Source organism: Zingiber officinale, chromosome 4B (genome assembly GCF_018446385.1).
Source record: "Zingiber officinale cultivar Zhangliang chromosome 4B, Zo_v1.1, whole genome shotgun sequence".
Classification (NCBI taxonomy): Eukaryota; Viridiplantae; Streptophyta; class Magnoliopsida; order Zingiberales; family Zingiberaceae; genus Zingiber; species Zingiber officinale.
This window is the reverse complement of record NC_055993.1, coordinates 32,632,880-32,656,102: the sequence shown is the minus strand read 5'-3', so window position 1 is coordinate 32,656,102 and position 23,223 is coordinate 32,632,880. Positions and strand designations below refer to the sequence as shown.

Genomic DNA, 23,223 nt, shown 5'->3' with positions numbered 1-23,223 from the left:
AATTGTTTGAATTAATTAAATCGGTTTTAATTTTCTTTGGAACAAGAGGCATTGCACGTCGCGGGACATTGCCGACGGAACTGCCCCGCAACACCTTCGGTGCTGCCAGAAGCGTCCCGCGACGCCTTTGGCTCATGTGATGCCTCCGGGAGATTGGGATACCTCCGACTGACCTTGCGCGCGTGACACACATGAAATTGTCACATGTATGGTGCCAGCTTCGGTCCCGTATCGGAATGGTAAAAATTATCTGTGCCGCTTGGCAGAAACCATATTTCAATCACTGTACAGGTAAGCACTAGGAACATACATGGTAGGAAATTCAGTGGGACTTCAAAATGTGTATGTATAAATAAGTACTAAATATGCGTCATGTCTCCTCTTTATTATTCTTATCTTGCAGAAGCATGTATCTGCCTGGTTGTAGGTTTTTTATTAAGGTTGATTTGTAAGTTGAAATATAAAGTTTTTTTTTTGGGGTAAACTAGGTGTCTGAATTTCGTTTGACTAATACAGGAGGTAGACGACCTCCCTTGGTTCACCTACTCGGTAAGTCCAGAACCTAGCTTATGTAGACTCAGAAGTCGACTTCTATGATATTCATCTCATTTGAGATTCAAACCCTATTCCTCTTGTTGTTTCTATAAGTGCTTTACCAATGCACCACACTCGTGAGGGGCAATATAGTAGTTATTGTTCGTACTTTGAGAAATTAGCTTGCAGGGGTGAATAGCTATTAACCTACAATTAAAACTTTTTACTCTTGCTAATGGCTTAGCATAGTCATATAAAACAATGCTATGCAACGTAAATAAAATCATAAATGCTTCAATGCATACCAACTGCTAATAAGATATACAACAACAAGCTTTACAACAAGAGCTTAAAGGATTAGGCTAAGAATATAAGAGATATGACCTAATGAATTATACGATTTAAATTTCCTCTAAATACACTTTTTGGTTCTCCTTTTATCACCTTAATTTTCTTCAGCCTCACTATTCTTTTGTTCTATCGTGAGCTCAGTCAATGTTTTCTCAATCACTTTTATTTACATTCTGCCAATGACTACCTTAATTGATTGGATTCCATCATCCATCTACTGATCTCCTGTGGACCCTAAGTCATTTGATCGTTGCAACTTAAGTGTGTCACAATTATTTTTGGCTTTTTCCTTGAGTTATCAATTGATTGGATTCCAACATTAGTCAATTGGATTTCAACATAGTCGACTGAATTGAATCTGTTGATTGCCCAATTGACTAGGCTCTAAATAGAAATATTCTTGGCAAGCCACCAAACTTGAGTCCGCAGTCAGGTGACTGACAGTTGACTATGCTCCGAATAAAAAACACTTTGATTGCGAGTCACTCAGCTTAAGTCAACTTCTTAATCAACTCAATTCACTATTGATTGACTAGAACTAACTCTAGTCGACTAGAGCCTTGATTATGATCATCGTAGTGATTAAATCTTCTCCTAAGTTGAGATGTACCCTCTCTCGAGGATACATGTTTCTTTCTTAATTCTCATAATTCACACAGGAGCTTACCTTCTTCTGCAGCTTGACTTCGCAAATTAAATTGTTTTCTATTAGATTACTCGTCTCTTGAATGCATCAGGTCTATGACTTGCTCTATATGCCATCCTTCATACTTTACCTTTGTATTTTGCCTTCTTTCAACTGTTGTCAACACTGCACCTTGATACTTCTCATCCTATGGTTGTTTGGATTCCCATACCATTCTTCTCTGATCTCTAGTGGATCTTGAGCCATCAAGCCAACTAACTTTGCTGCACTAAATCAAACTCTAGGGGCTGCTGCAACACCGCCTCAATACTTTTCATCCTACGGTTTCTCGGATGCCTCATGCAACCTTCTTTGAACTATATCGAACCTCCAAGCCATTGAGTGTGTTGCCTTGGCTGCATCATCTACACTTGATCTCGTCTAGTCACAAGTTCCATAAGCTCCATGTAAGTCATGCTAAGTTTTTGCACAATTTAACATACATATCAAACATGTATGGAAACACGTACGCAAGTTTTAACTTAAACCGTTTGTCCAAACATCAAAATCCAAGGCCAAGTCCGACCACTTAGTACACAATTGCATCAAGAACTATCTCTTATTGGATGAGAGGGAGCTCAGTGTCCATATCTATCTTATCCATAGATAATAGTTTGTAAAATAATGTTACGACTCATCCTTGATTATGATAGTTGTAAGCTAATGTATACATTGTATGTTGCTGTTGCCTACTGAGACTGAGAGTTTAATGGCAGGATGACAATTATGCAGCCAACTACAAATAGTTGGGATTCTAGGTTTCTCTGTTGTATTTTTATATCATCAATAATTATTGAGTTCAAGAGAGGCAGTAATAGCTGCAAGCATCAGTTTCTTTCTAGAGTTCTGTTGTTGCTAGTGGTTTCTATCTTACATTTGAAGTTTTCCTCTCACTTTGAATTTGAAATTTTAAACTTTTATGTTTTATCTGGATTTACATTTGTTAATCCTGATATTTATAATATTTTATTACAGTGAGAGTGCAGCATTTATCTCAAGTTTGGCATTGGTTGCTACATCTAACTCATTTGGAAGAGCTGGATTAATGGCTCTTGCCTCCTGTATTGCTTCAGCAGCCTGTTGCTGTGACACACATCCTGCAAACAAAGAATGTTCAGCTACAGAACAAGTAAAATTTACTGAAGAAAGATGTTTGCCCTTTGATGCTGCTGAATTGTTAGATGCTCTAGGAATTGTTATTGAGAGAAGTAAACAACATTTCAATCCAAACTATCGTAGAAGAGGTATGTTTTACATGCCTTGCTATCAGATGTATTTGTTTTATGCAGAAGTAATTAGTATTTAGATAGTCTGACTTCTTTGTAATCCAGTGTGCGAGGATGTTCTAAATGCTGCATCATCCCTGACAAATGTCATGGATATTGAATTTGATCTGCTTCTGCATTTTATTGCAAAAGTTCCTCGGGAGTTTACTGATAATGGTACTATTTCCTACTATCTGCAAATTGGATGCATTGGTTGTCTTTAATTCTTAAAATTCAAAAAGCACCAAAGTTGATGTTGCATAAGAATCACATTGATGCTCTATTTTCCATTATCATCAAAGGGGTGTCTCTTTTTCCCAACTTATTAAAGATACACCTAATTTGTTGTTAGCCATCAATATACTATTCTTAAACCAGTTTGGACTAATAGCGGTTCAATAAAACCCATAAACCATTATCTTTAACCTTCAAGATCATATCCTCCTTATCCTTCTCTGCCCCATTAGACCTCTTCATGACCAAGGTTTGAAATATCATTCCTATTTGGGATATCAATCCTTGGCTAGAATGATAGTGTCTATGTTGTGCAAGACATATCAACATGAATACAAAGACTTCTCTTACTTAGAGAAAACCCTAATTCTTTGGCATGAGGACGAGGCCAAAGACATGCTCTTTTGCAGGAGACATGCTTGAGGTTTGGGCGGTCTAGTGGAAGAAGGAAAAAGACGTTTATGGTTTTGTGGGTATGGTGGGTTTGGGGAGGCTTCGCAGAAAAAGGAAAAAGCTTGGACAAGTTTAGGGAGGCCTAAACTTTTCTTACTTGGAGAGGACCTAACTTGTTGAAATGAGAATGATGAAGGCATGCTCTCTTCTGGAAGAGGAAGAACACATGCATGGTTCAATAACACCTAATAGATGAAGCAAGAAGCCATATAGTGGCCTTATGGGTATGGTGGGTGCAAGGAGGGCTCATGGGAGAAGGAAAAAGCTTTGTTAGTGGTTTGGGAAGGGTCACAGAAGACTTCTCTTACCTCGACAAAACCCTAACTTGTCAAAAAGATGACCAATACAAAGGCATACTCTTTTATGAAAGAAAAAGATAAGCTTGGGGCAAGGAAGGCCTTGCGTAAGTAATAATAAACTATATGTGATCTCATGGGTTTGCTAGGATTGAGGAGGCCTTGCAGAAGAAAAAGATTTCCTAGTGCTTGGAGAAAACCTAACTCACTCAAGAAGAAGAGGAAGCTTACTTGGAAGAGGTATCACTATTGCAGAAAAAGTTTATTGTGAGCTGTGACTCGCCTCGACATGTCCCTCACATGACCTTATGTTGTTGGAGAAAGTGGAAGACTGTGGAAGGCATGCCAAACATTGCAATCCTTTCTTTTCAGTCCTCATGAAAGATGCTTGCGACAAAGGATGAGCTTATGAATCACCTTCTTGTCATTATTTTACTCTGTAAAATTTATCTGTCTAGATTATATTTTGTTCTTAATTTTTATTTGTTGTGTCAATGGGCCTTCTATTATTTGCATCCTATTATAGTGATTTTGTGCACATCATTATATAAGTGTAGATTTTTTCTTCGCACTCAATTTTGTTTCATCTTGCAGGATCTTTAAGAGTGATTGTGCAGAAATGGCTTCTGAAATGTAACAATTCCAGGATGTATGTTTTGGAGAATCTTATTGACTTTCCTATGAGCTTTATTGTGCAGATGCAGTTCTCTGAATCTTCAACAAGTTTTGATGATGAAGATGTTGAATCATGGGGAAGAGAGGCCCAAAGGTGGGCAAGGGTTCTTTTCCTTGTTCTCACAGAGGCAAAACATCTGGAAGCAATATTCATGGTTTGAAACATTTTTATTTAGTTCACCTGTATTCTGGTTTCTTCTATGCACCATTCCTCTAGGATTTCTCTTTATTAATAAGCATCTTTAACTTTCAATTGAGGATCTTATCTATATTGTACATTCAATTGTCTTTGTTTTTTGCTTTTTTTTTTCCTGTGCAGAGCTGTTGGTTTTGGTTAAACTATGATTTATTTACCATAATGTCAAAGCTTAACCTACTAGAAAATCATCTAATTTATATATTTTTTATAGTCAAATACTCTTCAAATGAAATTTAGGATAATCAAGTATAGAAAGGAAGCTGTCAAGTCTATAGTGATGCATATATAAATACAAATTTAGCATAAGGTTCATTAAATATGTGAACAAGAACACAACTCAACATAAGGAATAATGAATGAATATTATAGGTATCATCCGCTTGATTGGCATAACACACTACTAAACTCACATTTTATCCAATGACAGATTTATCTTAGTTAAGTGCTTAAAGGAGCCTAAATCAACATCATTAAAAATATAAGGTCAGTGCATGCTCAAGATATGAGTGGCACATGGAGAGTCTTTGCACTCTCTTGACGTGTTGTACCACAAATTCACCATGATCCTATTCGGAAAGTGAACCTTGACATGTTATGTTTGACAACTAGATAACAAAAAGGCACCACCACAAAATATAAACTGCTAATATTGATAAGCCACTTTACAAGGATATGCAGGGCAAACTGAGGGCTCGAGCATGCTCATAACAAGTCATATACAAGAACATGTAACAATAAGAAATTTTATGTAGGCTTTTGTATCTCAAAGCGCTAAAATGTCTTTTGAGGTCTAAAAGAACTTTGGGAATATACTCTTAAGCCCACCTATGCTTACTTAAAGGGAAGGATAGAGTTTAAGCATAACATAACTTTTGTAGTCCTTTTACCAGACTATATAGAATGTCTAATAACATTTCAAACGCAAAAATTGCTTATTCTTTATTAATATTTTTTCTTGCCTTTAATTCCTTGAAACCTATTCATACTGGATGTCATGTAAAATCAATTTTTTTTTCTTTTTATTATCTGAAATTTCTAATTGACTCAAGGATTTATCTTTTGGTGTTGGTCTTGCTGGGTGGTGCATAATTGTATTTGTATTACTGTAAATTGATGTCAATTTTCTTGGCCTTGATTTCCAAAGTAGATGTATGTATTCGAATCGAATTGTTAGAAAAATTTAGGCATTGGTCATATCGAAAATGTTGTATTAGTGAAACAGGAGTTTGTAAGAAAAAGAATCAAAAGAAAATAAAATAATTTCATGTCTGAGATAACAAATGATTTTCAATCATCTTAAGGATGCAGATAATGTTTCCACATTTTTTATAACAAGAAAGAGATGACTGTGGTACAGTCTAGCTGGTGATGGACACTAACAATGAAAAGGTTGAACAATAAATATTGAGCTTGCAAAAACTCTAGAGGGATGGTGTGGCTTTAGCAATTTAACCTAGGATTCAAGTTACGATCACAGTAAATCTTGAGCTTGCAAAAAATCTAGAGGGGTGGTGTGGCTTTAGCAATTTAAGCTAGGATTCAAGTTACGATCAACAAGAAGTTATGTAGATTGGTTGAGTTTTCAAACATTAATATAGTCTGATCAAATTATCATTTATTCCATCCATTTTACTCTCAACTTGACCAATCTGAACCAATTTCGTTTATTTCCTAGTGGTATTTTACTCTTTTTTAGCCAATGTTTATCTCTCTAGTTTTTAGATGTCCCTGTTGGACATCATGAGATAGTTGATTTCTCGAGAAAAATCATACTCACTTTTGTTGATACTAATAGATTTTGGGCAATGTATTCGTTGATTTTGTTGGTGCAATTGACCTCCAGAGTTTTGATGTTTAATAGATATGTTTAATGGAATTTGGTCAAGGTTGACCAGATGAGTGACAAGTGGGTCAGTACTCTACCGAGTGACTAGCAAGTCCAAGCAGGTCAAAGTGACCTGATGCTTGGCAAGAGAAAAACCCTAGGTACATAGGGGAGGTAGCCCTAGGTAAAGAGGAAAACCCTAAGGGAGGTAATCTTAGGTACTTAGGGGAGGCAAACCCTAGGTAAAGGTGAAAACCCTAGGGGAGGTAACCCTAGGTCCTGATGAGTGAAGCTAGGTGATGAAAACTTTAGGGAGAGGTAATCTTAGGTAACAAGAAGTCTTAGAGGAGTGAATTCTGCGCGGTCGACCAGACCAATGGATCTTGGTAAACCTAAGTTTAGTTTTATCATAGTATTTTACATTATTATTATTACTGTTGGCTAATTTAGTATTACAGGAAAAGTCTTAGTGGATCAGGCGATCAGACATTGAGCAGAGAAAGTTGAAACAGGTTTAGAGGACCAAATATTTGGTAGGTAGGTTGAGATAAGCAATTGGAATGGAGCGACGGAAAGGCCGTGTTCCGAGAAGGGACAAACCTTAGGTCGCTAATCTAATTGAAGAAACCGGGAGGTTTTTAAGTTGAGATTAAGACAGGTCTCATGTAGCATTATACGTGCTAACTTTGTGCTGGAGAAGTATTTTTTATATTGTGGAACTAACTCTGTTTTGCAGAATCTGAAGGGATCGATCGGCCCAACATAAGGCTCAATCGACCGAACCTAGCTGATGTGGCAGGGTTCAGATCGTGCAGAGCAAAGTTGGAAGTCAGGCGGATTGGTTGACTGAACTTAGGGATCGATTGATCGAATTCAGGGATCGACCGAACCTAATTTGGTGGTAGATTCGATCTCGGCAAAAGTTGAAAAACAGAGGGATCGGTTGACCAATAAAGGTGATCAGTCGATCGAACATTAAATGCAATTAATGAGGCGAAGATCAGATCTCAGTGAAGAAGGAAGGGTGCGTGATCAGTCGACGATAGGGAGATCGGTCGACCGAAAGGATTAGTCGACCGAAGGCTTTTTCGGTCAACTGAACGTAGTGTATAAAAAGACCTTGTGATTAGAGTCGACAACAACAACTTCTGTGCAACCTTTTGATCTTTGTTTTCTCTATTGGTGCTGCTACTGCTCTATGCTTTAATTCTGTGTGCAAGCTACGACGCTGAAGAGCTCCGACGATCTTCATCTTAAATCTTATTTGTTGGTACATTTACTTTTAGCTTGCATACCTTCTTGTAAACTTCATTGTACGAATTACCTCTTTTTCGAAGATTTCGAAAAAAGGTATTTTAGTGGATTACCCAACAGTGTGATCAACAATTGCGGGTCTTGGAGTAGGAGTCGACATAGGCGCCGAACCAAGTAACCAACTGTGTCTATTGCATTGCTTTTGCTGTCTTATTCCATTGCTTATTCTGATTTGTTTTACGATAAAAGAAAAGATTTTTAACGGACGATATTCACCCCCCAATCGTCTTTCTTGATCCTTCAGATTTTGGGAACCATGGTCTTGTCTTCTATAGTTTACCTACTTTTGATTTTTCCTTTTTTTTTTTGCAATTCTTTATTTTATTTGGATTGAAGCTGTGGATATTCCATGGCACAAGTATTTTGTTTCCTAAGATATAGGTGCAAGTTTTTAATTGTCATCTACTAGGAATCATATTGACAATGATAAATGTGAGGCTTACTTTTTTTTTTCGGATACTTGCAGTGCCTAGAGAAGTACAGCAGTTCTCTTGGCAATCAGAATTTATGCAGTGAATGGGTACCAATCAAACTTTTTATTCTTTTTCTGGCCCTTATTGAAGAACTACAAATTGGACTTAGCAGTGTTGTGCACCTCTCTGTTGATAAATACAGAACAGAATACAGTATGATTAACCAATTGGGGAGAGAAACTCTGCCAGAAATTTCCATATATTATAAAGCTGCTGGAGCATTTCATCGCTTATTGGTAATATTGCTATGCATATACGGTTGTATCCTATCATTAGCAATTTCTCTTAATCAGTTGTTGGGACTCTGATTATATATGACATGGAAATTTTCTTGTAGGAACATCTTGTCCCTTTTACGAAGTTAGCATCATCAGTATTCTGGTCAATTCCTGCTGCTGAGGATTTGCAGTTACCTCCTTCTATCAAAGGAAGGCTTGGAGGTCCAAGTCAGAGGCGGTTGGCTTCTGTTATAACTTCTAGAGTTCTGCAAGCTGTAAGTTTTATTCTCCATATTATTGGTCTTGATCATTACTAATCAATCTATTCATACATAGGCATTAGTATTTTACTTCTGTTCATCCAGTATCCTATGTTTGTAGGTGGATTCCTTATAGGCTTAGGCATCTAGAAGCATGTTCTGTAGATAAATTTGTGCAGAGCCACAGCACATTGGTATTCTGCATAAAGCTTTAGTTTCTTGTGAATAATGATATAATTGGATAAGTAATTCTCTTGGATGAATATATGGATGGAGCCACTACCTTGACTCGCCTTTCACTAATTTATCTCACTATGTTTGGAGAAGTATTGTTGTATGAGGAATGCCGCTCATGAGCTTGTAAAATTTGTTAGATTTGACTTACTAGAATTTATGAGGTATTTGTCAAATATCCTTACTGCAACCAATATGAATGCTTCAAAAGTCAAATAATAGTGCTTGATAGTTATCTTTATGTTGCTTTTATTCTGTTTGTCGTCACTAGTTATCATAGTTTTAGATTTAGTCTAGTCTTGGTACTGATCTTACTATGAGATCACGTGTTCACATTATTTGTTGTTTCTCTCAAACAATAAAAATGCAGAAATTTGTATTATTATATTAGAATCAGTTTAATGGTTCTAATGTTGACCAAAATGGATTGATTCAAATATTGTTGTTTTGGCTTGAGCTGCATGGTCTTCAAACTGCTTCATAATTCAGTGGTCCTGAATTTGATTATTCATTCCAAGTATACAATCTGAGTAAGCTGAATATAATACTTCATAGTCCATAGTCTATGCATTTTCTGTTATGAGCTTCCTTGTCATGTCAACAGTTTACTTGTGCTACATGCATACATCTCTTAGCTGCAAAGTCTCCCCTCAGCTGGTGCATCATTGCATCCTTCTCCGCATGTTTCATTCCTCAGAGCACTACTCTCTCTTGATCATAACAATGTCATAGCCTCTCTCCTCTTCACCTTCTTTTCCACAGATCCCCTAACCTCACTCCCTCTCCCAATCCAGGATGAATCTCATGCTCTTGCTGAAAAAACACTGTGCTTTCCTCCTTCCATTCCTTTCTCTGCACAGGCAACAACCTTCCTCTCTTAGCTTTCACTCCATATGTTTGATGGATGCCACCACCAACTCTGATATGTTCTTTTCCTTCCCAAACCTTTTCCCTCCCCATCAACGTCTCCAATAAGTTATGTTTTTCCTCCTCCTACGTCTTACATCAATGGAGAAGTTCATCCACACTCTTCTTTCCATTGTTTCTCTTCCCCTTCTGCAAACAAGTGGCTCAAATCTTATTGCCTTAAACAAATGATTAATGCAGTTTGAGAAGGAAGGTTAGGCCATGCACCTGACCCAAGAAGCAATTAGAGAGTTTTAGGGGAAAAAATAAACTTTCATATTCTTGATAAATGGAAAACATGCTTTCCAAGATTGGAGTGATGCTACGTGCTTCTCTGCCACATCACCAATCATCTTGAGGTCCATCTAAGAGCAAGGTTCTAAAATTTGCTAGGCGCTAGTCGGGCGTCAGACCAACACTTAGTGCCTAGGCCACTTAGGCGGGGACTAGGCGCCACTAGGCAGATTCTATGGTATCAACATGAATTACATAATAAATCACATTCGATAAGTCCAACACAATAACATCAAATTTAAAATGAGTTCAAAATTGCACAACTAATAAAATATCATAAATTTATTCTACTTCTCTATAATTTTCAACAACTTATTCTTCATCGGACACAAACTCAATTCATTATTGTGATCCTTCTCTTCTTCTTCGGATGCAAAATCATTCTCATAAAGTTCTCTCACTCTAGAGCTTCTTCGGGGTTGTTTGATGAAATCACATTTCCAAACGATGAGGTTTTGACCAACCTTCAATTCAATCATTTCCAAGTTGCTCAATTGAAGAAAGATCAAATAATTTCTTCAAATCGATTTCTCTAGCTTTTTAACTCTTTGATTTCTCCAAAATGTAGGCTTCTTCATTTGCTTTGATTTCTCTAGTTTTGGTTACTCAGTGCGAAGAAGATGAAGTTTGGTGCTATCTGCTAGGGCAAACTAACAAATTAATTTCTTGTTGGACCAAAGTTTAGGGCTTATAAAACTTAAGCCCAATACAAAAAAGGGTTACATTTTAGTTTTTTTTTAATTGAACTTTAAATTTAAAAATCCAAACTAAAAAAAATTATGAAAACCTATATTATTTCTGCGGTGCCTAGACAATTAGGCCAATTAATCGGTGCCTAGGGCCGCTTAAGGGCGCCTAAGCTGGCCGACTAGCTTGTTTTCAATGCGGCTAGCTGGCTGGTGCCTAGCACCTAGGCGGTTGCCTAGGCCGATTTTTAGAACACTGCTTAAGAGTGAAGAAAATTAAGATAATTGTATTGATCGAGTCTTGACTATACTTTGGCTCTATAGTTGTACTTGATTTTGACTGAAAAAATCATTTTGGGTGATCAAGGTATTAGGAAAGAGGATATTTCTATGGGTATTGGTCTAAATTCCAAAATAAAGTATTGTAGAACAAGTTTATTGGAGTTGACTACATAAAGGTAAGGTTTTACTGCTATAATACAAAAACTTTTTCTTTCTCTTTTATCCTCTTCCAAGGAGATCCTTGTTTTGCTCTACATGATGAATATTTGATATCTGACATCCCTGCACATTCCGCTGACATTTTATGTTCTCTCTTGACATTACCCTTGTCATAATGTGGAAGGATCCATTCAACATAAAAGGAAGGGCTCTTCACCTGTGACAATATCAACCACTAAACTAAAACACTACTCAACACACAAGAGCATTCACACAGTCACACAGATACAATTCTTTGTTGAAAATCTACATTCAAAACCAAACATGGTTTCAGAAAGTATAACCGGGGTCTGTAATGGTAAAATAAAATTCCCTTGTAATTAAGAACATTTTTAACATTTGAATGAGGGAAATATTTTCTTGAAGCAAAATGGAAATGACAATTATTATCATTGAATCTGTTTTTGATTCAATCTCTGTGTTTCTCTAAGCAAAACGTATGGAAATGGCAATCAGTCCCTGCTTCAGAAGCTAACCACTGTAAGAATAAAGACATAGTGAGCACAGATGTACACAGTGAGATTTTAGCATATATGTGCATGAAATATAACTCTTAAGAGGAATTAAATGTTATGCACAAAGTTAGATTCATCTTTAATGTTGCTTCTACATGAGTGGAAGGGAGTCCAAATAGAGGGGAGGGGTAGTACCGTAGTAATGATCTTTTTTTATGGAAGAATAAAATGTAACAGAAGAGAAAGGAAGAATTTTTTATTATCTTGTATCCGCTTTTGGTTCCTTCAAAAGTGGGTGGGAGAAGGGAGAAACTTAGGAAATGTGTTAAGATGACCAATTTAACCTTATATGTCTTGGGAATGACAAAAATCAAAGTATTAAAGTAGTCATTTTTCTTCTTCTCATTTTTTTTAAACTTTTTTTTTAAAGTAGACAAAATAAAGGAAATCCCTCCCCCTCTTTTCCTATCTTCTTTCCTTCAACATTCTTCCTTTCTTTCCCCTCCCTCTAGATACTACAACAACAACCAAGTCTTATCCCACTAGGTGGGGCTCGACTTCCCCTCCCCTCTAGATATAAAAATAAAATTGTTTTATCATCTTAGAATTACTACACTATTTAGTTTTAACACCCTAACCACTTCAAGAATTATACTTTAATTTTGCTATATGGGATGGTTGATGTTGGTGTTTGGACTTGTCTAATCCAGTTTGTATCTTTTTTTTCTTTGGATTCAATATATTTTTATTTATCAAAAAAAAAGAAAAGAATTATACTTCAATATTACATTATTACCCCCACATGTGTTGTGGTGTAGACGTAAACTAGTCAAAGGAGCAATAAGAGGACTAGGACTTGAATCTCAAATGGGATGAATATCCTCTAGGTCAGCTTCTAAGTGTGCATAAACTGAACTCCGGATTTACACAGTAGGTGAACCGTGGGAAGATTGTTAATCTCCTCACACATGGATTATATAAAAAAAATTTTACATCTAGGGATCACTTGAGGTGTCGAAAGGGCTTGGTCCGCTCACTACCTAACATGGCGCTGCAAGCTTTGTCCATTGTTTGAAATCTCATATCGGTCAGGTGAAAATCAAAATGTATCGTTCTGATAAATTATTGAAACTCGATACTACTTGACATCAAGACAACATATCCTTTGTCGTTATGTCAATCATATTGACGAGTATCATTTCATGTCAACACTAGACACTCTTTTGTGTGTTGAAATTGAGATAATATTAATACTTTTTTCATACATTGCCTCCATAGAAGATAATATCAAAATCATAAATTTCTAGATGGAAAGCAAACATTTTACTTAAGCATATAGTTGTCTTATCTTTTTACTTTTTCTTCCTTCCACCTCTAATTCACTGTACATCGGAACGTTGGCAAGATACGAACAACTCGAGATTTTGAACCCTGACTTTATTGTTCTCTGCATGACCCACCAAAAATTGGGTCATGTTGTGCTAAGCCTGGCCTAAACAGCAGGTCAACTTGTGGGCTGGGCCTAGAGTGATTTGCATGACCCACCAAAAATTAGGTCATGTTGTGCTAAGCCTGGCCTAAACAGCAGGTCAACCTGTGGGCTGGGCCTAGAGTGATTTGCATGGCAGATCTGACCCACCCACGCCGATGTAGGGGTTAGGTGTATTTCAGTAAAATTTTAAAAAACCCAAAATATTTCTGATTAATAAAAGGTTAGATTGGGATATTTTGTTCAACTTTAGTTTAAAATTACTGAAATGTCTTAAATTTTTTCAAAATATTTCTAAAATTTCCCAATAAATAACTGAAATATCTATAAAATTCTAAAAACCTATTTTTTCCTTTTTAAATATTTTCTTTTTCCTTTTTTCTTTTTTTTTATAACTTTGCTGTTTTTATATTATATAAATTTTAATTATTTTTAAAAGTACTTTTTAGCTCGATGGGTGTTATGTCACATGATCATGTCATGACATGCCCCCACACCACTACATATAACAAATGTGTCACCACATACTTATCAAAAAAACATTTCTCACTTATCAAAAAAAAAAAATCTCTCTACTTATAAAAAAAAACAAATGTGTCACCACATAATTGGATCAACGCTTTGAAGCCACAATATATATAAGAATGCTTCAACATCCCACTAGTTGCATATGGGTTGATAATCCTTTGCCGATGCATTCATGAGGGAAAAAGCATATGTGGATTAATGAGTATGTGTAATTATTCAGCTACTTTAATTTTGTAGCATTTTGTATACATTAAAATTCTAGCATATCTGGTGACAATTGTTTCTTCTGGTTTTGGTTAGATTATCTGTGTGCTTCCATTGACTTCTGGTTTTGGTTAGATTATCTGTGTGCTTCCATTGAATATTTCCTGATATTCATAGGAATTTTCAGGAACTAGAACCAATTTAGAACTTGTGTAATAGTGACTGTTCTTTTATATACTCTATGTCTTGGTCCTGAATCAAAATCAATATTTTCAAAATAAAAAAAGTACTGACTGTTGGGCTTAAAAAGATGGACCTCTTATCTTCTTTCATTCTGTGTGTGTGTGCTGCTCAGACACCTAGTAGTATGGTTTTAAAAGTTCTGGTTGCTGATGTTCTAATAACAAAACCAAACAACTTTTTCCTGATCCTGAGTTTGTTTGTGTTGGTTCAGATTCTCTGCAAGTGAATTTTTTAGAACAGCCATACCAATGGATTAAGATTGGCTGTGCTGATGCTTAAGAGTTAAGATCATGATTGCAGTTATTGCAATTTTCTGTGGTAAATGTTTACCAGATTGTGTTTTGTCTGATTCCGATAGGCATGCAGGATGCTTAGGAATCCATCCAATGTCATGAACCAAATGCAACAATCTCACATTTCCATAAAATCTTCCTAGCAGAACTTTCAAGATTCGAGGAACAGGACACCCCCTTAGGTGAATCAGAGAGTCTGTTGCTTCCCTGCAGACATTGAATATATAAACTTCAAGCATCAACTTGTTTCTCTAGTTCATGGTGCTGGTAACATCTTCTGTTGTACCAAACCTTCTTTCTACAATGAAGTCCAAATATTGTTGCATGAATTGAGTTTGGTGAAAAATTAGACTTACATATTTATTTTTAAGATGGTTTATACTTAAGCACAAAGATGGTATAGCTTTCCAAGGTTAAAATCCATCAAAGATGTCTTTCTTTATGCAGACTAAATCAGTGATGTCCCTGGCTAGATCAGAAGTCATATTTCTAAGGATTCTTGACTGAGAGATTGTAGAAGATAATTTATACTTTACCATGAGAATGTTTGGGACTGGATCTTAGTAAAATAGTGATTGATAGACAGGGACCTGCAAATTTTTGTTTGATGGAAGATATGCATACTTTAATTGTGTTAACCATTAATCTTCATAAAATTTGTTGACAATGAAAAGTATTTGGATTTAGATCAATTATTCCATTTTCTGGTTTTACTATGGTGTTTATCTTTAACATTATTTGTTTTCATATATTTTTGGGTTTCATTATTTCATTGTGTGGTTATTCTGGTAGGGAGGGTTTGATCTTGTTGCTTCTCTATGGACAGATTTTCTCTCTAAGGACAGTTGCTTCTATCTCTTCATGGTGCAATGAGTTGGAGAGTGGTGATTTCTCTGATACATTTTCTTTCTTATGGACCTTTTCATGGAAAGCTGTCCAATCTTCTATTTACCATACAGAGGCAAGTTCATTTTGCTGTGGATTGTTTCTTTTAATGCGATAATGGTAAATTGAAATTTTATGCATACCTTGCTGGAAGATGGAGGTTGTGCATTTCACCTCTGAGGATTTTTCATCCAAATATAGGTTGGGGCAGAGATATCTTTGGCTACATATGAAGCATTGGCGTATGTCTTAAAAGTCTTTCCTAACAACTTCACCAAGTTGAATCTGGATTTTGTGTTGTCATACAACGAGACTCAGTGGCCTGATAGGGAAGCCATACATTTGTTGGATCCTTTGGTTCTTAACTTCCTTGATAATATGAAGAAACTTCTAGCTAATGGACTACTGACTCGAAGTCGAAGAGCTGTTTTGATGAATTGGAAGGTTATCTTTCTAGATATTTTATTTTGATAATTTGCCAAATTATATTTTCCGTGTTTTAGATTGTATCTAACAATATTTTGTTTTAGTGGATTTGTCTGGCATCTCTGCTTTCAATTCCCAGTAACGTCATGGCATATAGTCACATTAGTTCTGCTGTCTCCTTATTGTCTCATTCAACTCTGAGAAGTGTCTTTCTCGATATCCTTGACAGGTGATATGCCTACAGGAAATATGCAATTACTTTCAATTATTATTTTTCCCAAAGATTTTTTATTCAGTTATCATTTATTCTCCTTACTTTGAGATTCTATGCATGGATCTTAATTCTTAAGCCTGTTGGAGTTGAATGTTATGGGATAATTAGATTTTGATAAGCACTATGAAGATTTTTCAATATTAGTAGAAAATATTGTCAGTATTTCTTGTGGACACTGAATACTTAGCACCATTTTTGTAGCTCCAACTTAAGTTTCATAGGTGAGATTTACTAACGAACATTTGGAACTGTCTGCCATACTTATTATGTCCTCATGTGGAAACAATGCAGCACTGCAAGGTTCATGTTTTCTTCGTCTTTGTGTCATTTGGTTTCTCTTTTAAAATGGTGTTCTACCTGGCCAAATGAGAGAACATACCCATCAACCTTTTTAAACCCAACCATTGTGCCAGGATGCTTAATCTCAGTCTCCCCGTTTAAGGTTTAATGTCCTTGTTATGACCTAAAGCGTATCTTATTGTTAGGATCGTTGTGTGTCTAGAGGGGGTGAAAAGCACTTAACTTGAAAAATAGAATTCCTTTTTTTTGCTTAGCCAAATACAAAGATGTACAATTGATAAGTAGAAGTAATATGAGGAATCACAAGCACTAGCAAGAAGGGTTAGGTGACCTAGCGATTTGTCGGTGGATTGAGTATGAAATTGCCACTATGAAAGCCTCCTTTGAGAGACATGGAGAAACTTTGTACACAATATCTTCTTGCAAATAAAATATGAAATGTAAATACAAGGAAGATATTACTAGACGTGAGTATTAGAAGCATTAGAATGAGCATAGAGAAGGGAATACTTACAATAACTTATTTGGATAGTTTCTGGTTGGAATTAATTGACTTAAATGTCCAACAATAGTTTACTATAATCTAGATAATCTTATCGACAAACGACTAGTATTCAGTTAACTAAGTCTTGCATCTAGTTGACTCATAACATTTTAGTTGATTGAGTTGGTTAGATAAGACCGTAAGCTAATGCACTAATGACTTTTATTTTTAGTCGACTCCATGACGTTCCATTTAACTCAACTAGTCGATACGACAAGCTTTTCTTTTCTAACGGTTACGTAAGTCAACTCAAATTAAATAGAGACCAAGTCTCTATTTGAGCATTGACTCAATCTTTAATTTTTCTGGACTTACACCTTGTAATCCCTCGTGATCCTCTATGATCAAGCTTATGCTCACACTACAAATTAGGAACTCATTCTCCCATGTCAAAAGTTTTTAATAAGCATATCTAACTCAAAATCGCGAATTCAGAGACTACAAGTCACATAATCTCTTATAGGTCACTTTCTTTTGGTTGTCGCAACTTTATGTTGTCCAAGAGTTCACCTTCTTTCAGGTCCTCAGTTATTCAAATGCACTAAGCCCACAGCTTGAACAACATGTCATCCTTCACTACCACCTTTAAATTCCATCTCAGATGGCTCTTGTTGAAGCTCTTAAAGGTGCTCTAATTTGCTTGTCTTGCGGCCTCTCAGCTATCCCATACCATTCTTCTCCAAACTCTAGTTGATCTCTTGGACTATGAGTTGGACCATCTTCGCTGCTCCAAGTCAATTTCATAACTCAACTTTGTCGAGTCACAAACTCTGCGAGCTTCATGTGCGTGTTACCAAGTTCTTGCAAACACCATGCACACGTTAGTACCATGACAAAACTTAAAACCCTTAAACAAAAATGCCAAAACATGCTACTTGACCACTTGGCATGATTACACCAACAATCTCCTTTTTTGTGTGCATGACCAACCTTTTTAAGCTAGGGAACATAGAAATCATAAATTCAAAATTTTTATCTCCCCTTACTTCCAAGCTGCCTTTATTCTTCAGTTTTACCAATAGGAAACAAGGTTTAGTAACTTTAGCTTTTCTTTTTTCCATTTATTATACTTCAAAAATGATAAATATGAAGTAGAGAGATTAATAGTCAAATAAGTCCAAAAGATGATAAATATTTCTATTTCAAATTTAAATTTTGAAAAGCATAACAAATATTTTTAGACTTTCTAACTCAGGTGACTCCTTATCTATAATAGTTGACTGAACTAGATGGTAGCTGACTTAATAGTCGACTTCTTTATCATGAGAGAATATTATGAATAATCATTTTTGATACAAAATTTATAAAATAGGTTAAAACTTCAATAGTTTCAATTTTCAAAGTATTAAAATAGTAGCAAGCATAATTTTAATCAAATATGTGAATTTTTAAACAGGAGACAAACGAGATGACATATTTTCGAAAATAGTAATTATGCTAAGTTATTTAAAATTTTCAATCATGAAAGTACACTTGTCAGTACATCTGCCTTCCCAATAATTAGTGAATATGAACTTTGATAATTTTTGGCTCAACACAATAGATTACAACAAGCATTGTGAACCAAAATATCAAAAATCTAAACAACACACTTAATTTTAAGTTTTGCCATATACAAATGAAAGGTTAACATTTATGGTCATAGTGACATGTAGAAATGTTAATCCTAATTTTATAAAGTGAACACATAAGTTTTTCTTTATATTGCCTCAGTATGCTTCCATTGTTTGGTTGATGGTGTATGGGAGGTTGCCAATGCGAGGCCGACTACCTTATGTGGAAGAGAGTGCGTTAAGTGGAGCAGTAGAGGGAACACTTGATAACCTATATTTCCAGTGCTTTGTGAGCAAGGTGCTATCAATGAATGTCCAATTATGGCTGGGAATGCAGAATGCAACGAGGACCTTGAGGCAGATGATCTGGGTATTCAAACAACGCTACCCGGGCAGGTAACCAAGGCAAGACACATGGCACTTGACAATGTCTTGCATGGTACATCACATATGAGAAGCTAGAAATAGGTGCCTTTTTGAGAATGAACATGTAGATATGGAGCGAATATTTATACGAATACATGAACACTTGCTCACTTTTGATATCGGGTCAAAATTCATTAATTGTTCAAGGTAGGAATATCATCTCTTTTGATATGTATAGAATCACATTATTTACTAACAATAATAACAACAATCGAACCTTATCTTATTAGGTGGGATCGGCTATATGAATCCTCTCATGCCATTGGGGTTTATCCTCTACTAGAACAACCTCTACTTTTCTTTTTTTCCCAATCACTTTATTTACTCATTAAAAAAACAAAATATAATATGTAAAAGCTATGCCAACACCATAGTTATTTTAGGCGTGAGGCATCCAAAAATGCCTAAGTGCTGCAGGGCATGAGGCGCAAGGTGAGGCGCACACCTTACCAAAATAAGGCTTTGAGTATAAATTTTTACAATTTAAACATATATAGAGAATTTCTACCAAATTATTTCACTAACAAAATTATAGTCTATAAAATATTAAACAATAAAGTAACTATAAAGTTCACTAACGAATAAATACGTTATACGCATAATTCAAATTAAAGAAAAAATATATTAAATCAATGGAATAATTTTATTAGTGTTTCATTAAGTCTATTTAAATTATCCCTACTCTAACTAAGAGTTGATTGAAATTATTAAATTACTTTTATTTAATCTTTATTGTGTTTGAACTGTTATGTCGGTTGCGCGATGAGTCAATTGACTCAATATACATCCAATCGACTAAGTCGAATTAAATCATGTATTTATTCGCTAATGACTTTTCGGTTGATACTCATGTAGTTGATTTACCTAGTCGATACAACAAATTTATCTTTTCTAATGGCAAGATGAGTTGACTTAACTAACATCTAGTTTTATAAATTAGAGAAACACCAAATCTTTGCTCAAGCACATGATTCTATTTGACTAAGTAGTAGACTAAGCATCCCAATCTCTGATTTTGCTTGGTTTACACCTCGTAAGCCCTTGCAATTCTCCTAAATTAAGCTTATCCTTAGACTATGACGAGGAACACATGTTCCCTTTTTAAAGGTGCTTAATCAAGCCTATTTAACTCAAATCGTGAATCCAGAGATTATAAGTCACACAATCACTTAAAGCTTTCTTTCTTCTTGTTGTCGTAGTGTTATGTTGTCCAGTGTTCACCTTTTGTTAGATCCTCAATTCCTCAGATGCACGAAGCCTACGGCCTGCTCCACATTCCATCTTTCACTAATCACTATCACTGTCACGTACAAAATTCACCTCTTATAACTCATGCAAAGGCTATCAAATCAACTCTAATCTCCTTGTCTTGCAATGCCTTGGATATTCCATACCATTCTTCAAACTTGAGCCTATCTATTGAGTATTGACCCTTGAGCTGAACCATCTTTGTGCCACCAAGTCAACATCACAACTCAACCACGTTGAGCTTGTCAAGTCACAGGCTCTATGAGCTTCATGTGCAGATACCAGTTCCCTGCCAACTCTACACACCTATCTGGCAAAAACCTATTTTAAAATATTTTTCCAAACACATCTAAGCTTACTGGTTGAACACGACCATTTAGGACATGATTGTACCAACATTTATAAGTTAAGCTTAATTTATGTTACCATAAACAATGTCAAATGTATAGATTTAGGAATTTGATCGAAAATTGCAAGTGCATATTGGAGAAGTTAAAATACCTTAAGATCCATGGATACATTACGAATGAAGAAGTCCAAGTAGGTCATATGTGACCGAATACTTAACAAAAATGAGAAATCCAAGAGGTAAAAGTTTAAGGCTGACTAGATGCTTGGTAGAGGAAAATGTGCAAGAGGTCTTTGGGAAATGAAGAAGATTAAAACATTAAGATTGACTAGATGCTTGACAAAAGAAAATATGCAACACGAGTAAAAAATGTTCAAAAGGTTAAGGTTGACTAAGGGCATGTCAAATGTCGTTAAGGAAGATCCAATTGTAAAATCTCCTGCCACAATGATTGTGAAGCAAGGAGCTTATGATTCAACAAGTGTTGAAGTAGATGCACATGCCAAGATGATGCTGGTTTAGAGACCCAGATTGAGAAGAACTGGAAGGCTTAGTCAAGTTTGGAAAGCTTGGAACATAGAAGAAATGGAGGCTAGTCTGGAAGGACTCGAGTGCAAAGTATCATCGGTATAAAGACATGTAAGGCGGGAAATTACATGTGAATGCATTTTGTATATTTCTACTTAAATGTGTACTTGGCTAAGGAATAGGTGTTCTTGGTTGAAGTCAACAAATAAGCTCAAAGTTGAGCAATTTAGTCAATTGAACAGTTCAATCGGCTATTGATAATTTGTTGTGAATAGAAGCATTGTTCCTGCTTGAGTCAACTAAGATGTAATTTAATTGACTGAAGTTATATGAGTTGACTATTTGTCAACTGATTAGAGTTGAGTTGACAAACATGATCTTCAGTCTACTCAAGACTTATTCTTCACAAAAGATTCATGGGAAGAAGATTTGAGTTACTAGAGCCTAATCATTTATCCATGTGAGTCGACTTAAAACAAAGTGGTTAGAAAAAAGGTCACAAGAGCCATCCAATTGAGTTGAATAATGACAATTAGAGTTGACTATTGAGGATTTGAGTTGACTGAAAACATGTTATATGCTTACTCGTTACAAGGTTGTTAGAAGAAAAGGTGAGTTATCTAGCTGAGTCTCTTCATGCTAGTTGAAGTCGATTGATGAGGATTTGATTCGACTAGCTCATTGATTCCACTAAAGGAGAAATAATTGCTGCATATAAAATTCTGAGGTTTATGTTTTAGTCGACTAAGGAACAATTTGAGTAGATTGAATAGATAGGGGAGTGGGCAACCTCAAAGGACATCAATACATTCTCTAAACTTTTGTTCTTTTGTGCTCATAAGTGCTCCAGATGAATTAGTAGTTTTTTCTCTTGAAAGATTTAGTTTTCTTTTTTGTTATTACTTTTCTCTTGTATCCTAAATTACTATTCTTTTGTAAAAGAGGAAAATGAGGTTCCTTCACCTTCTAGAAAGCAATGTTTTTCCTTTGTTGGGGATTTTTGAGTAGTGACGTGGAGTATGAATCCTTGTATTAGCATTGTTGTTTTTTGTGTGTATTTATTTATTTTTGGGTGCATTATCTGAAAATCAAGCTAATATATTATACAAGTTAAGCAATTGCAAGCACAAAAGTTTAAATTTTAATTATAGGGTTGCGCCTGTTCATCCCTCTTGTCTCACTGATCTTAACAAATACTTATTATTTCAATACCATTATTATTTGAATGATAAAAACAATGATAAAGGATCTCTTATATAGGCCTTACAATAATCTGGTTTCAAAGTACCTAAAATATCACTATAAGTTTAAATCACACGATCCTTATTGCTACATTGTCTCTGTTTTGTAATTTTCACTTTGATGTTGTATGCAATTATACTCATACAACTATGGTATGTTAAGTGCATGTTGCTTTCTGTAGAAACTGCTGTTGACAATTTCAGATATTTTACAATATACTGATAACGTTTTTTATTGTTTTGATCCAAAAGCAGTCTTGAGAATGCTGGTGAGAATTCTCTGTTGCCTTTGCTGAAATCTGTGAGGTTGGTTTTGGGACTATTATGCTCTAGTGCCACATTGTCCAGTATTCATCCATGTGAAGTTATTGATGAGGTGCCTCTCTCTATTAGTTAATTATGCAGATTCTTATTCTTGAAACAGAATTTTGAAGTTTTTTGTTTTCCAAAGGAAGCACAAGAGTGCTAGTTAAACAATTCCATACAGAATATTGATGTTAGGTTTTACATAGCTTTTCAGTTGAATTCCCATATCAATGGTAAGCTATTCTTGGAGAGGCACTATTAAGATTTGAGAATAAGAATGATATGGAAGGCTAAGTTATAGGTAGACTGACACATATTAGCACTGTAAAAACATATACTTGAGTGCGGTGTTTGAAATGCCAACTTGTACTAGTTGGCACAACCAAAATTTATGCTTCCGCTTGTTGACTGACATGTGAACAAGCTTGAAACTGAAAGATGGGAAGAAAAGAGAGGAGAGAGAAAAAGAAGCAAGCAAGAATGATAAAAGGAGGAGAGGAAGAAAGTTATGGTAGGCACGGACAGCCG

At 35.6% G+C, this 23,223-nt stretch overlaps 1 protein-coding gene across 3 annotated transcripts in view; it reads left to right on the top strand.

The window, feature by feature from the left end:
- The window catches only part of LOC121974929, a 113,571-nt gene that overhangs the window by 6,811 nt on the left and 83,537 nt on the right, over positions 1–23,223 (top strand). For all 3 annotated transcript variants that reach the window (XR_006110154.1, XM_042526217.1, XM_042526216.1), the window contains exons 10-18: positions 2,546–2,814; positions 2,902–3,012; positions 4,413–4,648; positions 8,298–8,540; positions 8,642–8,797; positions 15,442–15,576; positions 15,702–15,944; positions 16,031–16,155; positions 22,645–22,765. Coding sequence is in view for 2 of the 3 variants with exons in the window: in XM_042526217.1 (XP_042382151.1) it covers positions 2,546–2,814; positions 2,902–3,012; positions 4,413–4,648; positions 8,298–8,540; positions 8,642–8,797; positions 15,442–15,576; positions 15,702–15,944; positions 16,031–16,155; positions 22,645–22,765 (1,639 nt within the window). In the remaining variant the exon portion in view is untranslated. The remainder of the gene's footprint in view (positions 1–2,545; positions 2,815–2,901; positions 3,013–4,412; positions 4,649–8,297; positions 8,541–8,641; positions 8,798–15,441; positions 15,577–15,701; positions 15,945–16,030; positions 16,156–22,644; positions 22,766–23,223) is intronic.